General features: G+C 43.1%; 1 protein-coding gene and 1 long non-coding RNA gene across 2 annotated transcripts in view; one reads left to right on the top strand and one right to left on the bottom strand.

Annotated features, from left to right (window-relative positions):
* LOC129845832 (disintegrin and metalloproteinase domain-containing protein 9-like) overlaps window positions 1-13,069 on the top strand; it is a 52,225-nt gene extending 39,156 nt beyond the window's left edge. Inside the window, exons 18-22 of the mRNA XM_055913755.1 lie at window positions 1,741-1,846; window positions 5,957-6,098; window positions 8,437-8,527; window positions 11,675-11,715; window positions 11,840-13,069. Of these exons, the coding sequence (XP_055769730.1) occupies window positions 1,741-1,846; window positions 5,957-6,098; window positions 8,437-8,527; window positions 11,675-11,715; window positions 11,840-11,939 (480 nt within the window). The 3' untranslated portion in view covers window positions 11,940-13,069. The remainder of the gene's footprint in view (window positions 1-1,740; window positions 1,847-5,956; window positions 6,099-8,436; window positions 8,528-11,674; window positions 11,716-11,839) is intronic.
* Window positions 3,474-5,084, bottom strand: LOC129845834 (uncharacterized). The gene is made up of 3 exons (XR_008758119.1): window positions 4,460-5,084; window positions 3,843-4,406; window positions 3,474-3,736 (listed from the first exon to the last, which is right to left on the bottom strand). It is a non-coding gene; the product is annotated as an uncharacterized LOC129845834 (long non-coding RNA).
* Window positions 13,070-24,435: the final 11,366 nt, after the last annotated feature.

The raw sequence follows: 24,435 nt of genomic DNA, 5'->3' as shown, positions 1-24,435 counted from the left end.
CTCTAGACGGGGTTGGATACATCACATGTAACAGCCGGGGGGTAAGAGGTCTCATCCTCTAGACGGGGTTGGATACATCACATGTAACAGCCGGGGGGTAAGAGGTCTCATCCTCTAGACGGGGTTGAATACATCACATGTAACAGCCGGGGGTAAGAGACGGTCTCATCCTCTAGACGGGGTTGGATACATCACATGTAACAGCCGGGGGGTAAGAGACGGTCTCATCCTCTAGACGGGGTTGGATACATCACATGTAACAGCCGGGGGGTAAGAGGAGGTCTCGTCCTCTAGACGGGGTTGGATACATCACATGTAACAGCCGGGGGGTAAGAGGAGGTCTCATCCTCTAGACGTGGTTGGATACATCACATGTAACAGCCGGGGGGTAAGAGGAGGTCTCGTACTCTAGACGGGGTTGGATACATCACATGTAACAGCCGGGGGGTAAGAGGTCTCATCCTCTAGACGGGGTTGGATACATCACATGTAACAGCCGGGGGGTAAGAGGTCTCATCCTCTAGACGGGGTTGGATACATCACATGTAACAGCCGGGGGGTAAGAGGTCTCATCCTCTAGACGGGGTTGGATACATCACATGTAACAGCCGGGGGGTAAGAGGAGGTCTCATCCTCTAGACGGGGTTGGATACATCACATGTAACAGCCGGGGGGTAAGAGGAGATCTCGTACTCTAGACGGGGTTGGAAACATCGCATGTAACAGCCGGGGGGTTAGAGGTCTCATCCTCTAGACGGGGTTGGATACATCACATGTAACAGCCGGGGGGTAAGAGGAGATCTCGTACTCTAGACGGGGTTGGATACATCACATGTAACAGCCGGGGGGTAAGAGGTCTCATCCTCTAGACGGGGTTGGATACATCACATGTAACAGCCGGGGGGTAAGAGGAGATCTCGTACTCTAGACGGGGTTGGATACATCACATGTAACAGCCGGGGGGTTAGAGGTCTCATCCTCTAGACGGGGTTGGATACATCACATGTAACAGCCGGGGGGTAAGAGGTCTCATTCTCTAGACGGGGTTGGATACATCACATGTAACAGCCGGGGGGTAAGAGGTCTCATTCTCTAGACGGGGTTGGATACATCACATGTAACAGCCGGGGGGTAAGAGGTCTCATCCTCTAGACGGGGTTGGATACATCACATGTAACAGCCGGGGGGTAAGAGGAGGTCTCGTACTCTAGACGGGGTTGGATACATCACATGTAACAGCCGGGGGGTAAGAGGAGGTCTCATCCTCTAGACGGGGTTGGATACATCACATGTAACAGCCGGGGGGTAAGAGGAGGTCTCATCCTCTAGACGGGGTTGGATACATCACATGTAACAGCCGGGGGGTAAGAGGTCTCATCCTCTAGACGAGGTTGGATACATCACATGTAACAGCCGGGGGGGTAAGAGGTCTCATCCTCTAGACGGGGTTGGATACATCACATGTAACAGCCGGGGGGTAAGAGGTCTCATCCTCTAGACGGGGTTGGATACATCACATGTAACAGCCTGGGGGTAAGAGGTCTCATCCTCTAGACGGGGTTGGATACATCATGTGTTACAGGCCATCTGATGGTCTCCTCTGGGGAGAGATCTAATCCTCTAGAAGGGGTTGGACACTTCACATGTTTTAGGCCATCTGATTGGCTCTTCTTGGGAGAGAGGCCTGTGTCTATTGTATTGGTTGGTTGATTAGTTAATTGATTGGTATATCTCCCCCAGGTGTGCAACAACCTGGGCCACTGCCACTGTAATGACGGCTGGGGACCTCCTTACTGTGCCAAGTCAGGGAGAGGGGGCAGTGTGGACAGCGGGCCTGCACAGATAGGTACTGTTCACTGCACACCTTTCCTGTCTCTACCTGCCTGTCATTATAGATGGGTAATGTTCACTGCACACCTTTCCTGTCTCTACCTGCCTGTCATTATAGATGGGTAATGTTCACTGCACACTTTTCCTGTCTCTACCTGCCTGTCATTATAGATGGGTAATGTTCACTGCACACCTTTCCTGTCTCTACCTGCCTGTCATTATAGATGGGTACTGTTCACTGCACACCTTTCCTGTCTCTACCTGCCTGTCATTATAGATGGGTAATGTTCACTGCACACCTTTCCTGTCTCTACCTGCCTGTCATTATAGATAGGTAATGTTCATTGCACACCTTTCCTGTCTCTACCTGCCTGTCATTATAGATGGGTACTGTTCACTGCACACCTTTCCTGTCTCTACCTGCCTGTCATTATAGATGGGTAATGTTCACTGCACACCTTTCCTGTCTCTACCTGCCTGTCATTATAGATAGGTAATGTTCACTGCACACCTTTCCTGTCTCTACCTGCCTGTCATTATAGATAGGTAATGTTCACTGCACACCTTTCCTGTCTCTACCTGCCTGTCATTATAGATAGGTAATGTTCACTGCACACCTTTCCTGTCTCTACCTGCCTGTCATTATAGATAGGTACTGTTCACTGCACACCTTTCCTCTCTCTACCTGCCTGTCATTATAGATAGGTACTGTTCACTGCACACCTTTCCTGTCTCTACCTGCCTGTCATTATAGATGGGTACTGTTCACTGCACACCTTTCCTGTCTCTACCTGCCTGTCATTATAGATAGGTACTGTTCACTGCACACCTTTCCTGTCTCTACCTGCCTGTCATTATAGATGGGTACTGTTCACTGCACACCTTTCCTGTCTCTACCTGCCTGTCATTATAGATGGGTACTGTTCACTGCACACCTTTCCTCTCTCTACCTGCCTGTCATTATAGATAGGTAATGTTCACTGCACACCTTTCCTGTCTCTACCTGCCTGTCATTATAGATGGGTAATGTTCACTGCACACCTTTCCTGTCTCTACCTGCCTGTCATTATAGATGGGTACTGTTCACTGCACACCTTTCCTGTCTCTACCTGCCTGTCATTATAGATGGGTAATGTTCACTGCACACCTTTCCTGTCTCTACCTGCCTGTCATTATAGATAGGTACTGTTCACTGCACACCTTTCCTGTCTCTACCTGCCTGTCATTATAGATGGGTACTGTTCACTGCACACCTTTCCTGTCTCTACCTGCCTGTCATTATAGATAGGTACTGTTCACTGCACACCTTTCCTGTCTCTACCTGCCTGTCATTATAGATAGGTACTGTTCACTGCACACCTTTCCTGTCTCTACCTGCCTGTCATTATAGATAGGTACTGTTCACTGCACACCTTTCCTGTCTCTACCTGCCTGTCATTATAGATGGGTAATGTTCACTGCACACCTTTCCTCTCTCTACCTGCCTGTCATTATAGATGGGTACTGTTCACTGCACACCTTTCCTGTCTCTACCTGCCTGTCATTATAGATAGGTAATGTTCATTGCACACCTTTCCTGTCTCTACCTGCCTGTCATTATAGATGGGTACTGTTCACTGCACACCTTTCCTGTCTACCTGCCTGTCATTATAGGTAGGTAATGTTCACTGCACACCTTTCCTGTCTCTACCTGCCTGTCATTATAGATGGGTACTGTTCACTGCACACCTTTCCTCTCTCTACCTGCCTGTCATTATAGATAGGTACTGTTCACTGCACACCTTTCCTGTCTCTACCTGCCTGTCATTATAGATGGGTACTGTTCACTGCACACCTTTCCTGTCTCTACCTGCCTGTCATTATAGATAGGTACTGTTCACTGCACACCTTTCCTGTCTCTACCTGCCTGTCATTATAGATGGGTAATGTTCACTGCACACCTTTCCTGTCTCTACCTGCCTGTCATTATAGATGGGTAATGTTCACTGCACACCTTTCCTGTCTCTACCTACCTGTCATTATAGATAGGTACTGTTCACTGCACACCTTTCCTGTCTCTACCTGCCTGTCATTATAGATGGGTAATGTTCACTGCACACCTTTCCTGTCTCTACCTGCCTGTCATTATAGATAGGTACTGTTCACTGCACACCTTTCCTGTCTCTACCTGCCTGTCATTATAGATGGGTACTGTTCACTGCACACCTTTCCTGTCTCTACCTGCCTGTCATTATAGATAGGTACTGTTCACTGCACACCTTTCCTGTCTCTACCTGCCTGTCATTATAGATAGGTACTGTTCACTGCACACCTTTCCTGTCTCTACCTGCCTGTCATTATAGATGGGTACTGTTCACTGCACACCTTTCCTGTCTCTACCTGCCTGTCATTATAGATGGGTAATGTTCACTGCACACCTTTCCTGTCTCTACCTGCCTGTCATTATAGATGGGTAATGTTCACTGCACACCTTTCCTGTCTCTACCTGCCTGTCATTATAGATAGGTACTGTTCACTGCACACCTTTCCTGTCTCTACCTGCCTGTCATTATAGATGGGTAATGTTCACTGCACACCTTTCCTGTCCCTACCTGCCTGTCATTATAGATGGGTACTGTTCACTGCACACCTTTCCTGTCTCTACCTGCCTGTCATTATAGATGGGTAATGTTCACTGCACACCTTTCCTGTCTCTACCTGCCTGTCATTATAGATAGGTACTGTTCACTGCACACCTTTCCTGTCTCTACCTGCCTGTCATTATAGATAGGTACTGTTCACTGCACACCTTTCCTGTCTCTACCTGCCTGTCATTATAGATAGGTACTGTTCACTGCACACCTTTCCTGTCTCTACCTGCCTGTCATTATAGATGGGTACTGTTCACTGCACACCTTTCCTGTCTCTACCTGCCTGTCATTATAGATAGGTACTGTTCACTGCACACCTTTCCTGTCTCTACCTGCCTGTCATTATAGATGGGTAATGTTCACTGCACACCTTTCCTGTCTCTACCTGCCTGTCATTATAGATAGGTACTGTTCACTGCACACCTTTCCTGTCTCTACCTGCCTGTCATTATAGATGGGTAATGTTCACTGCACACCTTTCCTGTCTCTACCTGCCTGTCATTATAGATGGGTAATGTTCACTGCACACTTTTCCTGTCTCTACCTGCCTGTCATTATAGATGGGTAATGTTCACTGCACACCTTTCCTGTCTCTATCTGCCTGTCATTATAGATAGGTAATGTTCACTGCACACCTTTCCTGTCTCTACCTGCCTGTCATTATAGATGGGTAATGTTCACTGCACACCTTTCCTCTGTCTACCTGCCTGTCATTATAGATGGGTAATGTTCACTGCACACCTTTCCTGTCTCTACCTGCCTGTCATTATAGATAGGTAATGTTCACTGCACACCTTTCCTCTGTCTACCTGCCTGTCATTATAGATGGGTAATGTTCACTGCACACCTTTCCTGTCTCTACCTGCCTGTCATTATAGATAGGTAATGTTCACTCTGACGGACAGCCTGCTGACCTTCACTAATAACTATCCCTCTGCTGCTCCCAGATGATTCCCTGAGGGACGGCCTGCTGACCTTCACTAATAACTATCCCTCTGCTGCTCCCAGATTATTCCCCGAGGGACGGCCTGCTGACCTTCACTAATAACTATCCCTCTGCTGCTCCCAGATTATTCCCTGAGGGACGGCCTGCTGACCTTCACTAATAACTATCCCTCTGCTGCTCCCAGATTATTCCCTGAGGGACGGCCTGCTGACCTTCACTAATAACTAACCTTCTGCTGCTCCCAGATTATTCCCTGAGGGACGGCCTGCTGACCTTCACTAATAACTATCCCTCTGCTGCTCCCAGATTATTCCCTGAGGGACGGCCTGCTGACCTTCACGAATAACTATCCCTCTGCTCCTCCCAGATTATTCCCTGAGGGATGGCCTGCTGATCTTCACTAATAACTGTCCCTCTGCTGCTCCCAGATTATTCCCTGAGGGACGGCCTGCTGACCTTCACTAATAACTATCCCTCTGCTGCTCCCAGATTATTCCCCGAGGGACGGCCTGCTGACCTTCACTAATAACTATCCCTCTGCTGCTCCCAGATTATTCCCTGAGGGACGGCCTGCTGATCTTCTTCCTGCTGGTGGTTCCCATCCTGGTGCTCCTGGTGTTAGTGCTGCTCTATGTGTTTAGAAGGGATACCCTGGAAAGATGTCTCAAAGGACCACGCTCCAGACGCTCCAGGTAAACACTGTCTATCAACCACGCTCCAGGTAAACACTGTCTATCACCACGCTCCAGGTAAACACTGTCTATCACCACGCTCCAGGTAAACACTGTCTATCACCACGCTCCAGGTAAACACTGTCTATCACCACGGTTCCATCCACAGTTTATATGTGAGTAAAGTCATAACCTATTAAAATAATGATCATGACAGCTGTGATGGAAACAGGACGTGGAAACATATTGAATTTTACATTTTTATTTGCTACATGAATACTTTAGTGAAGAAGAACATTTTGTGTGCACTGTGTCATCACGCACTGATTTTTATCAGCAAAAACTATATTTGATGGAAACAACACTGGTGGGGAAAATGTGCATATTTTCGTAATGCGGATTCTAGAGTATTCCTCTGTGATGCTATCGCTAATTGGATGGACACCTAGCTATGGACACTTACAGTTGAAGTCGGAAGTTTACATAGACCTTAGCCAAATACATTTAAACTCAGTTTTTCACAATTCCTGACATTTAATCCTAGTAAAAATTCCATTAGGATCACCACTTTATTTTAAGAATGTCAGAATAATAGTAGATTTATTTCAGCTTTTATTTCTTTCATCACATTCCCAGTGGGTCAGATGTTTACATACACTCAATTAGTATTTTGGTAGAATTGCCTTTAAATTGTTTAACTTGGGTCAAATGTTTCGGGTGGCCTTACACAAGCTTCCCACAAGAAGTTGACTGAATTTTGGCCCATTCCTCCTGACAGAGCTGGTGTAACGGAGTCAGGTTTGTAGGCCTCCTTGCTCGCACACACTTTTTCAGTTCTGCCCACAAATTTTCGATGGGATTGAGGTCAGGGCTTTGTGACCCTGACCAATATCTTGACTTTGTTGTCCTTAAACCATTTTGCCACAACTTTGGAAGTATGCTTGGGGTCATTGTCCATTTGGAAGACCCATTTGCGACCAAGCTTTAACTTCCAGACTGATGTCTTGAGATGTTGCTTCAATATAGCCACATCGTTTTCCTTCCTCATGATGCCATCTATTTTGTGAAGTGCACCAGTCCCTCCTGCAGCAAAGCACCCTCACAACATGATGCTGCCACCCCCGTGCTTCGCGGTTGGGATGGTGTTCTTTGGCTTGCAAGCCTCCCCCTTTTTCCTCCAAACATAACGATGGTCATTATGGCCAAACAGTTCTATTTTTGTTTCATCAGAAGAGAGGACATTTCTCCAAAAAGTACGATCTTTGACCCCATGTGCAGTTGCAAACCATAGTCCGGCGTTTTTAATGGAGGTTTTGGAGCAGCGGCTTCTTCCTTGCTGAGCGGCCTTTCAGGTTATGTCGATATAGGACTCGTTTTACTGTGGATATAGATACTTTTGTACCTGTAAAGTTGCTGGAGTAAACAAGGGCCTTTGCTGTTGTTCTGGGATTGATTTGCACTTTTCGCACCAAAGTACGTTCATCTCTAGGAGACAGAACGCGTCTCCTTCCTGAGCGGTATGACGGCTGCGTGGTCCCATGGTGTTTATACTTGCGTGCTATTGTTTGTACAGATGAACGTGGTACCTTCAGGCGTTTGGAAATTGCTCCCAAGGATGAACCAGACTTGTGGAGGTCTTCCATTGTTTTTCTGAGGTCTTGGCTGATCTCTTTTGATTTTCCCATGATGTCAAGCAAAGAGGCACTGAGTTTGAAGGTAGGCCTTGAAATATATCCACAGGTACAACTCCAATTGACTCAAATGATGTCAATTAGCCTATCAGAAGCTTCAAAAGCCATGACATCATTTTCTGGAATTTCCCAAGCTGTACAGTCAATTTATTGTATGTAAACTTCTGACCCACTGGAATTGTGATACAGGGAATTATAAGTGAAATAATCTGTCTATAAACAATTGTTGGAAAAATGACTTGCGTCATGCACAAAGTAGATGTCCTAACCTACTTGCCAAAACTATAGTTTGTTAACAAGAAATTTGTGGAGTGGTTGAAAAATGAGTTTTAATGACTCCAACCTAAGTGTATGTAAACTTCTGACTTCAACTGTAGCTATGGACACCTAGCTTATGGACACCTAGCTCATGGACATCTAGCTTATGAGTAAACCAACAAAATGTCAATAAAGATTCTTGTCTCTGTAAATTGGGTTCATCTCATCACAAAACCGTACAAACCTAGTTTGTGGCACTTCTTTGATTAGTTTAACAGGTTATTCTTTAGTTTAACAGGTTGTGTGACATGGAAATTGTATGAGATTAAAAGCATATAGTATGTAAAACTGGGTGACTTTCTCCCGGTCACAGCTGTTGCATTTCACATGATGATTTCTAATGTACGCAGGTCAGGGAACACAGCGAATGGCCAAGCGAATGGCAATGTCCCGAAAACACCAACTCCACAGCCCCTGGCAACACAGGCCCCACCCCCTCAGGTAAACTGTTCCCCCAGCAACACAGGCCCCACCCCCTCGGGTAAACAGTTCCACTGCATGTGCAGTGGGATCTGATATTGACACCCTTGATAAAAATGACCACAAAATAAATCATTCAAATACTGATCTATTAAAAAAATATAAATTATATTATTTAATACATAATTCTCAAAGGTACGGGTCAAAATTATTGACACCCCTGTCTTTAATACCTTTCATTACCTGACCTTGTGAGGAAAACAGCACTGAGCCTTTTTATAAAATATTTTATGAGTTGGAGAACACATTCGGAGGGATCTTAGACCAGTCCTCCATACAGAACACATTAGGAGGGATCTTAGACCAGTCCTCCATACAGAACACATTAGGAGAGATCTTAGACCAGTCCTCCATACAGAACACATTAGGAGGGATCTTAGACCAGTCCTCCATACAGAACACATTAGGAGAGATCTTAGACCAGTCCTCCATACAGAACACATTAGGAGGGATCTTAGACCAGTCCTCCATACAGAACCCTTACAGATCCTTGATATCCTTTCTGTGCTTATTACCCTCCTCAATTCAAAACACAGGTTTTCTATGGATTTCAAGTCCGGAGACTGAGATGGCCATCGCTAAACGTTGATTATGAATGTTGCATTGGAAGCGGTGCTTTGGTCAGATGAAAATACAGGCCACGTACACCAGTGGTGGGTTCGGTGTGTCTGAGAATGCATGAGCGGAAAAGAACCGCCTACCTACTGTATAATATGGTGGTGGATCTTTGATGTTATGGGGCTATTTAGCTTCCGCTGGTCCTGGGGGCCTTGTTAAAGTCAACGGCATCATCAACTTTACCCAGTACCAGGATATTTTAGTCAAAAACCTGGTTGACTCTGTGAGGAGGCTGAAACATGACCGCAAGTGGCTCTTCCAGCAAGCACACATCAAAATCCACTAAGAAATTGTTATTTGGCTACATAATCAACATTTAGCGATGGCCATCTCAGTCTCCGGACTTGAAATCCATTGAAAACCTGTGTTTTGAACTGAGGAGGGTAATAAGCACAGACAAAGGATATCAAGGATCTGGGAGTGTTCTGTATGGAGGACTGGTCTAAGATCTTTCCTAATGTGTTCTGTATGGAGGACTGGTCTAAGATCTCTCCTAATGTGTTCTGTATGGAGGACTGGTCTAAGATCTCTCCTAATGTGTTCTGTATGGAGGACTGGTCTAAGATCTTTCCTAATGTGTTCTGTATGGAGGACTGGTCTAAGATCTCTCCTAATGTGTTCTGTATGGAGGACTGGTCTAAGATCTCTCCTAATGTGTTCTGTATGGAGGACTGGTCTAAGATCCATCCTAATGTGTTCTGTATGGAGGACTGGTCTAAGATCTCTCCTAATGTGTTCTGTATGGAGGACTGGTCTAAGATCTCTCCTAATGTGTTCTGTATGGAGGACTGGTCTAAGATCCATCCTAATGTGTTCTGTATGGAGGACTGGTCTAAGATCCCTCCTAATGTGTTCTGTATGGAGGACTGGTCTAAGATCCATCCTAATGTGTTCTGTATGGAGGACTGGTCTAAGATCCCTCCTAATGTGTTCTGTATGGAGGACTGGTCTAAGATCTCTCCTAATGTGTTCTGTATGGAGGACTGGTCTAAGATCTCTCCTAATGTGTTCTGTATGGAGGACTGGTCTAAGATCTCTCCTAATGTGTTCTGTATGGAGGACTGGTCTAAGATCCCTCCTAATGTGTTCTGTATGGAGGACTGGTCTAAGATCCCTCCTAATGTGTTCTGTATGGAGGACTGGTCTAAGATCCCTCCTAATGTGTTCTGTATGGAGGACTGGTCTAAGATCTCTCCTAATGTGTTCTGTATGGAGGACTGGTCTAAGATCTCTCCTAATGTGTTCTGTATGGAGGACTGGTCTAAGATCTCTCCTAATGTGTTCTGTATGGAGGACTGGTCTAAGATCCCTCCTAATGTGTTCTGTATGGAGGACTGGTCTAAGATCTCTCCTAATGTGTTCTGTATGGAGGACTGGTCTAAGATCTCTACTGGTCTAAGATCTCTCCTAATGTGTTCTGTATGGAGGACTGGTCTAAGATCTCTCCTAATGTGTTCTGTATGGAGGACTGGTCTAAGATCCATCCTAATGTGTTCTGTATGGAGGACTGGTCTAAGATCCCTCCTAATGTGTTCTGTATGGAGGACTGGTCTAAGATCTCTCCTAATGTGTTCTGTATGGAGGACTGGTCTAAGATCTCTCCTAATGTGTTCTGTATGGAGGACTGGTCTAAGATCCCTCCTAATGTGTTCTGTATGGAGGACTGGTCTAAGATCTCTCCTAATGTGTTCTGTATGGAGGACTGGTCTAAGATCTCTACTGGTCTAAGATCTCTCCTAATGTGTTCTGTATGGAGGACTGGTCTAAGATCTCTCCTAATGTGTTCTGTATGGAGGACTGGTCTAAGATCCATCCTAATGTGTTCTGTATGGAGGACTGGTCTAAGATCCCTCCTAATGTGTTCTGTATGGAGGACTGGTCTAAGATCTCTCCTAATGTGTTCTGTATGGAGGACTGGTCTAAGATCTCTCCTAATGTGTTCTGTATGGAGGACTGGTCTAAGATCCCTCCTAATGTGTTCTGTATGGAGGACTGGTCTAAGATCTCTCCTAATGTGTTCTGTATGGAGGACTGGTCTAAGATCTCTCCTAATGTCTCAAATTCATAAAACATTTAATAAAAATGCTCAGTGCTGTTATCCTCGCAAAGTGAGGTATTAAACAGGGGTGTCCATTTTTACCCTACCTTTTGAGAAAAAAATATTTTTTTGCATACAATATAGCTCAATATTTTAATGATTTATTTTAGTCATTTTTTGCTCATTTTTGTTAAGGGGGTAAATCATTTCAGACCCTACTGTCTTTATTAAGTGGGACAGGGTCCAGAGCTGAGCAGGTTTTTCCATCAACTGCCATCATGGTCAAAGTTTGTATAGCCTGGTCATGGGAGTGGGCTATACAACACAAACAGATCTAGCCTGGTCATGGAAGTGGGCTATACAACACAAACAGATCTAGGACCTTTTCCAGTACATGACTTATTAATAATTTTACATGTTGTATTAATTCTGCTCTCTTCATCTGTTTCCAGCCAATGCCTACATATCCACCATCCTCTACCTCAGGACCCAGGTATTAATGCTTTATCGTAGCATATTTTGACTTTCATTTTGGGGGGGGAAAGTGTAATATTACATACGCCTTAGTTGTATGTTTTATTTTGAATGTTGATTTTTGTTTTTAATATGCCACTTAGGTATGGAGAAAACAACAATTGGAACCGACCTCCTGCCACCCAGCCACCTCTGCCCCAGCAAGGACCAGGTGTTCCCAAACCTATCCCTCCCAAGCATTAACCCTGACCCTAACCGACCTCCTGCCACCCAGCCGCCTCTGCCCCACCAAGGACCAGGTGTTCCCAAACCTATCCCTCCCAAGCATTAACCCTGACCCTAACCGACCTCCTGCCACCCAGCCGCCTCTGCCCCAGCAAGGACCAGGTGTTCCCATCCCTCCCAGGCATTAACCCTAACCCTAACCAACCTCCTGCCACCCAGCCACCTCTGCCCCACCAAGGACCAGGTGTTCCCATCCCTCCCAAGCATTAACCCTGACCCTAACCGACCTCCTGCCACCCAGCCGCCTCTGCCCCAGCAAGGACCAGGTGTTCCCATCCCTCCCAAGCATTAACCCTAACCCTAACCAACCTCCTGCCACCCAGCCACCTCTGCCCCAGCAAGGACCAGGTGTTCCCATCCTTCCCAAGCATTAACCCTAACCCTAACCAACCTCCTGCCACCCAGCCACCTCTGCCCCAGCAAGGACCAGGTGTTCCCATCCCTCCCAAGCATTAACCCTAACCCTAACCAACCTCCTGCCACCCAGCCACCTCTGCCCCAGCAAGGACCAGGTGTTCCCATCCTTCCCAAGCATTAACCCTAACCCTAACCAACCTCCTGCCACCCAGCCACCTCTGCCCCAGCAAGGACCAGGTGTTCCCATCCCTCCCAAGCATTAACCCTAACCCTAACCAACCTCCTGCCACCCAGCCACCTCTGCCCCAGCAAGGACCAGGTGTTCCCATCCCTCCCAAGCATTAACCCTAACCCTAACCCTGACCCTAACCCTAACCCCAACCCCAACCCCAACCCTGACACAAACACCCCTTCCAACATAATGGGGCTCTTCCCTTACTCGTTATTGTAAATTGCATATTTGGATTTTACTCACATTGTATGTTAGTTTGTCAGTATCTCAACAACAATGTTTAAACCATTTTATTGCAGGAACATGATTTGGTGACAGGGACTTTTTAAGATATTGCTTTTTACATTATACTACAGAAATGAAGGTAACATGTTTTGTAATAAAAATATACATATTGTTGATATTGTTAAGTTCCACAAAGGCTCAATTTATTTTATGAGCTGTTTACAAGATTTTTTATATATTTAAATGTTACTCCTAATAAATATTGAATATAAGATTTCTCGCCTTATTTTCCTGTGTTTTATGAGGCCTGTCTTTCATTCCGAGGTACAGTAGAATATTACCAGAGTTTCTAAACCCAGAGGCTCAACATCGTGAGATTTCTGGTGACTCTTGTGAAACAGACCATGCCGGGGTCAAATCAAATTATTTCTCACATACTTTATAGACAACAGGTGTAGACGCTTACTTACAGGTTATTTTCCAACAATGCCGAGTTAAAGATAAGATTTAACTTTTTTTTTTTAAATGTATAGTGACACGAGGAATAAATATACAGTGAATAACGAATAACACTGACGAGTAGATAATAACATGGCTATATACAGGGAGTAGATAACATGGCTATATACAGGGAGTAGATAATAACATGGCTATATACAGGGAGTAGATAACATGACTATATACAGGAAGTAGATAACATGACTATATACAGGAAGTAGATAACATGACTATATACAGGAAGTAGATAACATGGCTATATACAGGAAGTAGAATATAACATGGCTATATACAGGGAGTAGAATATAACATGGCTATATACAGGGAGTAGAATATAACATGGCTATATACAGGAAGTAGATAATAACATGGCTATATACAGGGAGTAGAATATAACATGGCTATATACAGGAAGTAGATAATAACATGGCTATATACAGGGAGTAGATAACATGGCTATATACCGGAAGTAGATAATAACATGGCTATATACAGGGAGTAGAATATAACATGGCTATATACAGGAAGTAGATAATAACATGGCTATATACAGGGAGTAGATAATAACATGGCTATATACAGGAAGTAGATAATAACATGGCTATATACAGGAAGTAGATAACATGGCTATATACCGGAAGTAGATAATAACATGGCTATATACAGGAAGTAGATAACATGGCTATATACAGGGAGTAGATAACATGGCTATATACAGGAAGTAGATAACATGGCTATCTACAGGGAGTAGATAATAACATGGCTATATACAGGAAGTAGATAATAACATGGCTATATACAGGAAGTAGATAATAACATGGCTATATACAGGAAGTAGATAACATGGCTATATACAGGGAGTAGATAACATGGCTATATACAGGAAGTAGATAACATGGCTATATACAGGAAGTAGATAACATGGCTATATACAGGGAGTAGATAACATGGCTATATACAGGGAGTAGATAACATGGCTATATACAGGGAGTAGATAACATGGCTATATACAGGGAGTAGATAACATGGCTATATACAGGAAGTAGATAACATGGCTATATACAGGAAGTAGATAACATGGCTATATACAGGAAGTAGATAACATGGCTATATACAGGGAGTAGATAACATGGCTATATACAGGGAGTAGATAACATGGCTATATACAGGAAGTAGAATATAACATGGCTATATACAGGGAGTAGATAACATGGCTATATACAGGAAGTAGATAACATGGCTATATACAGGAAGTAGATAATAGCATGGCTATATACAGGAAGTAGATAATAGCATGGCTATATACAGGGAGTAGATAACATGGCTATATACAGGAAGTAGAATATAACATGGCTATATACAGGGAGTAGAATATAACATGGCTATATACAGGGAGTATATAATAACATGGCTATATACAGGGAGTAGATAACATGGCTATATACAGGGAGTAGATAACATGGCTATATACAGGGAGTAGATAACATGGCTATTTACAGGGAGTAGATAACATGGCTATATACAGGAAGTAGATAATAACATGGCTATATACAGGAAGTAGATAATAACATGGCTATATACAGGGAGTAGATAATAACATGGCTATATACCGGAATAACATGGCTATATACAGGAAGTAGATAACATGGCTATATACAGGGAGTATATAACATGGCTATATACAGGAAGTAGAATATAACATGGCTATATACAGGAAGTAGAATATAACATGGCTATATACAGGGAGTAGAATATAACATGGCTATATACAGGGAGTAGATAATAACATGGCTATATACAGGAAGTAGATAATAACATGGCTATATACAGGGAGTAGATAACAACATGGCTATATACAGGGAGTAGATAACATGGCTATATACAGGGAGTAGATAACATGGCTATATACAGGAAGTAGATAACATGGCTATATACAGGAAGTAGATAACATGGCTATATACAGGAAGTAGATAACATGGCTATATACAGGGAGTAGATAACATGGCTATATACAGGAAGTAGATAATAACAGGCTATATACAGGGAGTAGATAACATGGCTATATACAGGGAGTAGATAACATGGCTATATACAGGAAGTAGATAATAACATGGCTATATACAGGGAGTAGATAACATGGCTATATACAGGGAGTAGATAACATGGCTATATACAGGGAGTAGATAATAACAGGCTATATACAGGGAGTAGATAACATGGCTATATACAGGAAGTAGAATATAACATGGCTATATACAGGGAGTAGAATATAACATGGCTATATACAGGGAGTAGATAACATGGCTATATACAGGAAGTAGATAATAACATGGCTATATACAGGGAGTAGATAATAACATGGCTATATACCGGAAGTAGATAATAACATGGCTATATACAGGAAGTAGATAACATGGCTATATACAGGGAGTAGATAACATGGCTATATACAGGAAGTAGATGATAACATGGCTATATACAGGAAGTAGATAACATGGCTATATACAGGAAGTAGATAACATGGCTATATACAGGAAGTAGATAATAACAGGCTATATACAGGGAGTAGAATATAACATGGCTATATACAGGAAGTAGATAATAACATGGCTATATACAGGGAGTAGATAATAACATGGCTATATACAGGAAGTAGATAATAACATGGCTATATACAGGAAGTAGATAACATGGCTATATACAGGGAGTAGATAACATGGCTATATACAGGAAGTAGATAACATGGCTATATACAGGAAGTAGATAACATGGCTATATACAGGAAGTAGATAACATGGCTATATACAGGGAGTAGATAACATGGCTATATACAGGGAGTAGATAACATGGCTATATACAGGGAGTAGATAACATGGCTATATACAGGAAGTAGATAACATGGCTATATACAGGAAGTAGATAACATGGCTATATACAGGGAGTAGATAACATGGCTATATACAGGAAGTAGATAACATGGCTATATACAGGAAGTAGATAATAGCATGGCTATATACAGGAAGTAGATAATAGCATGGCTATATACAGGGAGTAGATAACATGGCTATATACAGAGAGTAGATAACATGGCTATATACAGGGAGTAGATGACATGGCTATATACAGGAAGTAGAATATAACATGGCTATATACAGGGAGTAGATAATAACATGGCTATATACAGGAAGTAGATAATAACATGGCTATATACAGGGAGTAGATAATAACATGGCTATATACAGGAAGTAGATAATAACGTAGATAATAACATGGCTATATACAGGGAGTAGATAACATGGCTATATACAGGGAGTAGATAACATGGCTATATACAGGAAGTAGATGATAACATGGCTATTTACAGGGAGTAGATAACATGGCTATATACAGGAAGTAGATAACATGGCTATATACAGGGAGTATATAACATGGCTATATACAGGAAGTAGAATATAACATGGCTATATACAGGAAGTAGAATATAACATGGCTATATACAGGGAGTAGAATATAACATGGCTATATACAGGGAGTAGATAATAACATGGCTATATACAGGAAGTAGATAATAACATGGCTATATACAGGGAGTAGATAACATGGCTATATACAGGAAGTAGATAACATGGCTATATACAGGAAGTAGATAACATGGCTATATACAGGAAGTAGATAACATGGCTATATACAGGGAGTAGATAACATGGCTATATACAGGAAGTAGATAATAACAGGCTATATACAGGGAGTAGATAACATGGCTATATACAGGGAGTAGATAACATGGCTATATACAGGAAGTAGATAATAACATGGCTATATACAGGGAGTAGATAACATGGCTATATACAGGGAGTAGATAACATGGCTATATACAGGGAGTAGATAATAACAGGCTATATACAGGGAGTAGATAACATGGCTATATACAGGAAGTAGAATATAACATGGCTATATACAGGGAGTAGAATATAACATGGCTATATACAGGGAGTAGATAACATGGCTATATACAGGAAGTAGATAATAACATGGCTATATACAGGGAGTAGATAATAACATGGCTATATACCGGAAGTAGATAATAACATGGCTATATACAGGAAGTAGATAACATGGCTATATACAGGGAGTAGATAACATGGCTATATACAGGAAGTAGATAATAACAGGCTATATACAGGGAGTAGATAACATGGCTATATACAGGAAGTAGAATATAACATGGCTATATACAGGGAGTAGAATATAACATGGCTATATACAGGAAGTAGAATATAACATGGCTATATACAGGGAGTAGATAATAACATGGCTATATACAGGAAGTAGATAATAACATGGCTATATACAGGAAGTAGATAACATGGCTATATACAGGAAGTAGATAATAACAGGCTATATACAGGGAGTAGATAACATGGCTATATACAGGGAGTAGATAACATGGCTATATACAGGAAGTAGATAATAACATGGCTATATACAGGGAGTAGATAACATGGCTATATACAGGGAGTAGATAACATGGCTATATACAGGGAGTAGATAATAACAGGCTATATACAGGGAGTAGATAACATGGCTATATACAGGAAGTAGAATATAACATGGCTATATACAGGGAGTAGAATATAACATGGCTATATACAGGGAGTAGATAACATGGCTATATACAGGAAGTAGAAAATAACATGGCTATATACAGGGAGTAGATAATAACATGGCTATATACAGGGAGTAGATAATAACATGGCTATATACAGGGAGTAGATAACATGGCTATATACAGGGAGTAGATAACATGGCTATATACAGGAAGTAGATGATAACATGGCTATATACAGGAAGTAGATAACATGGCTATATACAGGAAGTAGATAACATGGCTATATACAGGAAGTAGATAACATGGCTATATACAGGGAGTAGATAACATGGCTATATACCGGAAGTAGATAACATGGCTATATACAGGAAGTAGATAACATGGCTATATACAGGGAGTAGATAACATGGCTATATACAGGGAGTAGATAACATGGCTATATACAGGAAGTAGATGATAACATGGCTATATACAGGAAGTAGATAACATGGCTATATACAGGAAGTAGATAACATGGCTATATACAGGAAGTAGATAACATGGCTATATACAGGGAGTAGATAACATGGCTATATACAGGAAGTAGATAATAACAGGCTATATACAGGAAGTAGAATATAACATGGCTATATACAGGGAGTAGAATATAACATGGCTATACACAGGGAGTAGATAATAACATGGCTATATACAGGAAGTAGATAATAACATGGCTATATACAGGAAGTAGATAATAACCTGGCTATATACAGGGAGTAGATAATAACATGGCTATATACAGGAAGTAGATAACATGGCTGTGTATATATATATGGTGCATTTGGAAAGTATTCAGACCCCTTGACTTTCTCAATTTATTTTATGTTAGTCTTATTCTAAAATATATATTTTTTAAATAATAAATAATCAATCTACACACAATACCCCGTTATGACATCACAATACCCCATAATGACAAAGTGAAAACAGGTTTAGACGTTTTTGCACATTTCTAAAAAAAATAAGTATTCAGACCCTTTGCTATGAGACTCATATTGAGCTCAGGTGCCCCCTGTTTCCATTGATCATCTTTGAGATGTTTCTACAACTTGATTGGAGTCCACCTGTGCCAAATTAAATTGATTGGACAGGATTTGGAAAGGCACACACCTGTCTTTGTAAGGTCCCACAGTTGACAGTGCATCTCAGAACATAAACCAAGCCATGAGGTCGAAGGAATTGTCAGTAGAGCTCCGAGACAGGATTGTGTTGAGGCACAGATCTAGGGAAGGGTACCAAAACATTTCTGCAGCATTGAAGGTCCCCAAGAACACGGTGGCCTCCGTCATTCTTAAGTGGAAGAAGTTTGGAACCACCAAGACTCTTCCTAGAGTTGACCGCCTGGCCAAACTGAGCAATCGGGGGAGAATGGCCTTGGTCAGGGAGGTGACCAAGAACGTGATGGTCACTCTGACAGAGCTCCAGAGTTCCTCTGTGGAGATGGAAGAACCTTCCAGAAGGACAACCATCTCTGTAGCACTCCACCAGGCCAGACGGAAGCCACTCCTCAGTATAAAGGCACATGACGGGCCGCTTGGAGTTTGCCAAAAGTAATCTAAAGACTCTCAGGCCATGAGAAAAAAGATTCTTTAGTCTGATGAAACCAAGATTAAACTCTTTGGCCTGAAGGCCAAGCATCACGTCTGGTGGAAACCTGGCACCACCCCTACAGTGAAGCATGGTGGTGGCAGCATCATGCTGTGGGGATGTTTTTCAGGGGCAGGGACTGGGTGACTAGTTAGGATCGAGAGAGAGAGATTAACTGAGCAAAGTACAGAGAGATCCTTGATGAAAACTTGCTCCAGAGCACTCAGGACCTCAGACTTTGGCGAAGGTTCCCCTTCCAACAGGACAACAACCCTAAGCACACAGCCAAGACAACACAGGAGTGGCTTCGGGACGAGTTTCTGAATGTCCTTGAGTGGCCCAGCCAGAGCCTGGACTTGAACCTGATCGAACATCTCTGGAGAGACCTGAAAATAGCTGTGCAGCGACGTTCCCCATCCAACCTGACAGAGCTTGAGAGGATCTGCAGAGAAGAATGGGAGAAACTCCCCAAATACAGATGTGCCAAGCTTGTAGCGTCATACCCAAGAAGACTCGAGGCTGTAATCGCTGCCAAAGGTGCTTCAACAAAGTACAGAGTAAAGGGTCTGAATACTTATGTGGTATTCTAACCAGGGGTGAAAGTATAATTAATTTATTCCAGGTACAGAACATCCTATATGTTCACACTTACACCAACGTGTGTTATGGGCCGAATCTTAGCATTTCATATAGAACCCAGAGATCCTATTAATTCAATAGGATCTCTGTGGGCCTGGCGATTAAATATTAGTAATTTAACTTAAAATGTATTACCTTTTTATTGTGGCATAAACACAAACCAGTCATGATGTTTTTTTTCATCTGATTGTCAAACATTCTCTACTAGACCACAACGCTCACGTTCGTTCACTCTACTAGACCACCCGCTCACGTTCGTTCACTCTACTAGACCACCCGCTCACGTTCGTTCACTCTACTAGACCACCCGCTCACGTTCGTTCACTCTACTAGACCACCCGCTCACGTTCGTTCACTCTACTAGACCACCCGCTCACGTTCGTTCACTCTACTAGACCACCCGCTCACGTTCGTTCACTCTACTAGACCACCCGCTCACGTTCGTTCACTCTACTAGACCACCCGCTCACGTTCGTTCACTCTACTAGACCACCCGCTCACGTTCGTTCACTCTACTAGACCACCCGCTCACGTTCGTTCACTCTACTAGACCACCCGCTCACGTTCGTTCACTCTACTAGACCACCCGCTCACGTTCGTTCACTCTACTAGACCACCCGCTCACGTTCGTTCACTCTACTAGACCACCCGCTCACGTTCGTTCACTCTACTAGACCACGACGCTCACGTTCGTTCACTCTACTAGACCACGACGCTCACGTTCGTTCACTCTACTAGACCACCCGCTCACGTTCGTTCACTCTACTAGACCACCCGCTCACGTTCGTTCACTCTACTAGACCACGACGCTCACGTTCGTTCACTCTACTAGACTACCCGCTCACGTTCGTTCACTCTACTAGACCACCCGCTCACGTTCGTTCACTCTACTAGACCACCCGCTCACGTTCGTTCACTCTACTAGACCACCCGCTCACGTTCGTTCACTCTACTAGACCACGACGCTCACGTTCGTTCACTCTACTAGACCACCCGCTCACGTTCGTTCACTCTACTAGACCACGACACTCACGTTCCTTCACTCTACTAGACCACCCGCTCACGTTCGTTCACTCTACTAGACCACGACGCTCACGTTCGTTCACTCTACTAGACCACCCGCTCACGTTCGTTCACTCTACTAGACCACCCGCTCACGTTCGTTCACTCTACTAGACCACGACGCTCACGTTCGTTCACTCTACTAGACCACCCGCTCACGTTCGTTCACTCTACTAGACCACCCGCTCACGTTCGTTCACTCTACTAGACCACCCGCTCACGTTCGTTCACTCACAAACACATTTCAAGCCTACAAACAACGATGGTGAAATGGAAAGAGACATCGGTTACACAACACCCCAAAAAAAGTGTTATGACATTTTGACTGTGCTATTGTCATTAGGCCAGAATTTACTCGTCCGCTGCTGTCCTCGCGCATCTTCGTATCTGCCACTCATCTCTGCCTTGGAAAATGTCAGTGTTCTCATTGAAACACATGGCGTTTTGGAGTATAGTCTATACCACCCGGTTTTTAATTTCTCATGCCTCTTACATGCGGTAATGATTTTTTTTAAATTGAGTAATAGCCTACAATTTTCTTAACGTTTTGTTTTAATTATTGTGATGGGCTCATGTTTTTACCGGTTTGACATACCCTCACTTTATTTTGCCGGGATACCTTACCGCCTTACTCCCCCCCCCCCCCCTGTTTCTGACTAAGGAAGTCGTGAGGTTCTGCTCGCCTGAATATTAGAGTCAATGAGAGAGAAGTGAAAAATTATTCTTTCGTTATTCATTTTCTTGAAATATAAAGGTATAATCTAGTTTCGAGACGATGTCTTAAGTAGTTGAACTCCGACCTCGTGAAAGTGACAAACTGACACGGCTTCATCCGAGGGAGCAGAGAGAGCACACCCCTGTCCACATCTAGGGGACTACAGTGGAGAATGTGAAACGCTTCAACTTCCTTGGCGTACACATCACTGACAATACTGGCCACACCTCATTGCCTGGTTCCTCTCTAGGTTTCTTCCTAGGTTTTGGCCTTTCTAGGGAGTTTTTCCTAGGCCACCGTGCTTCTACACCTGCATTGCTTTGCTGTTTGGGGGTTTTAGGCTGGGTTTCTGTACAGCACTTTGAGATATCAGCTGATGTAAGAAGGGCTATATAAATACATTTGATTTGATTTGAATATGAAATGGTCCACACAGACAGTGGGGTAAAGAAGGTGAAACAGGATGCTGGAGAAATTCAGCTTGGCCCCTAAAACCCTCACAAACTTTTGCAGATGCATAATTGAGAGCATCCTGTCGGGCTGTATCACCGCCTGGTACGGCAACTGCTCCGCACACAACCGTAAGGCTCTCCAGAGGGTAGTGAGGTCTGCCCAACGCATCACCGGGGGAACACTACCTGCCCTCCAGGACACCTACACCACCCGATTTAATAGGAAGGCCAAAAAGATCATCAAGGACGACAACCACCCGAGCCACTGCCTGTTCACACAGCTATCATCCAGAAGGCGAGCGAGGTCAGTACAGGTGCATCAAAGCTGGGACCAAGAGACTGAAAAACATCTATCTCAAGGCCATCAGACTGTTAAATAGCCATCACTAGCCAGCTACCACCTGGTTACTCATCCCTGCACCTTAGAGGCTGCTGCCCAATATACATAGACATGGAACCACTTTAATAATGTTTACATACTGTTTTACTAATTTCATATGTATATACTGTTTTTTTAGTCAATGCCACTCCAACATTGCTCGTCTTAATATTTATATATTTCTTAATTACATACATCTTACTTTTAGATGTGTGTCTTGTTGTGAATTGTTAGATACTACTACACTGTTGGAGCTAGGAACACAAGCATTTAGTTAGATATTACTGCACTGTTGGAGCTAGGAACACAAGCATTTAGTTAGATATTACTGCACTGTTGGAGCTAGGAACACAAGCATTTAGTTAGATACTACTGCACTGTTGGAGCTAGGACCACAAGCATTTAGTTAGATACTACTGGACTGTTGGACCTAGGAACACAAGCATTTAGTTAGATACTACTGCACTGTTGGAGCTAGAAACACAAGCATTTAGTTAGATACTACTGCACTGTTGGAGCTAGGAACACAAGCATTTAGTTAGATACTACTGCACTGTTGGAGCTAGGAACACAAGCATTTAGTTAGATACTACTGCACTGTTGGAGCTAGAAACACAAGCATTTAGTTAGATACTACTGCACTGTTGGAGCTAGGAACACAAGCATTTAGTTAGATACTACTGCACTGTTGGAGCTAGAAACACAAGCATTTAGTTAGATACTACTGCACTGTTGGAGCTAGAAACACAAGCATTTAGTTAGATACTACTGCACTGTTGGAGCTAGGAACACAAGCATTTAGTTAGATATTACTGATGGAGCTAGGAACACAAGCATTTAGTTAGATACTACTGCACTGTTGGAGCTAGAAACACAAGCATTTAGTTAGATACTACTGCACTGTTGGAGCTAGGAACACAAGCATTTAGTTAGATATTACTGATGGAGCTAGGAACACAAGCATTTAGTTAGATACTACTGCACTGTTGGAGCTAGGAACACAAGCATTTAGTTAGATACTACTGCACTGTTGGAGCTAGGAACACAAGCATTTAGTTAGATATTACTGCACTGTTGGAGCTAGGAACACAAGCATTTAGTTAGATATTACTGCACTGTTGGAGCTAGGAACACAAGCATTTAGTTAGATACTACTGTTGGAGCTAGGAACACAAGCATTTAGTTAGATACTACTGCACTGTTGGAGCTAGAAACACAAGCATTTAGTTAGATATTACTGCACTGTTGGAGCTAGGAACACAAGCATTTAGTTAGATACTACTGCACTGTTGGAGCTAGAAACACAAGCATTTAGTTAGATACTACTGCACTGTTGGAGCTAGGAACACAAGCATTTAGTTAGATATTACTGATGGAGCTAGGAACACAAGCATTTAGTTAGATACTACTGCACTGTTGGAGCTAGGAACACAAGCATTTAGTTAGATACTACTGCACTGTTGGAGCTAGGAACACAAGCATTTAGTTAGATATTACTGCACTGTTGGAGCTAGGAACACAAGCATTTAGTTAGATATTACTGCACTGTTGGAGCTAGGAACACAAGCATTTAGTTAGATACTACTGCACTGTTGGAGCTGGGAACACAAGCATTTAGTTAGATACTACTGCACTGTCGGAGCTAGGAACACAAGCATTT

Source organism: Salvelinus fontinalis, unplaced genomic scaffold (assembly GCF_029448725.1).
Source record: "Salvelinus fontinalis isolate EN_2023a unplaced genomic scaffold, ASM2944872v1 scaffold_0379, whole genome shotgun sequence".
Lineage (NCBI taxonomy): Eukaryota > Metazoa > Chordata > Actinopteri > Salmoniformes > Salmonidae > Salvelinus > Salvelinus fontinalis.
This window is presented reverse-complemented; position numbering and strand designations above follow the sequence as displayed.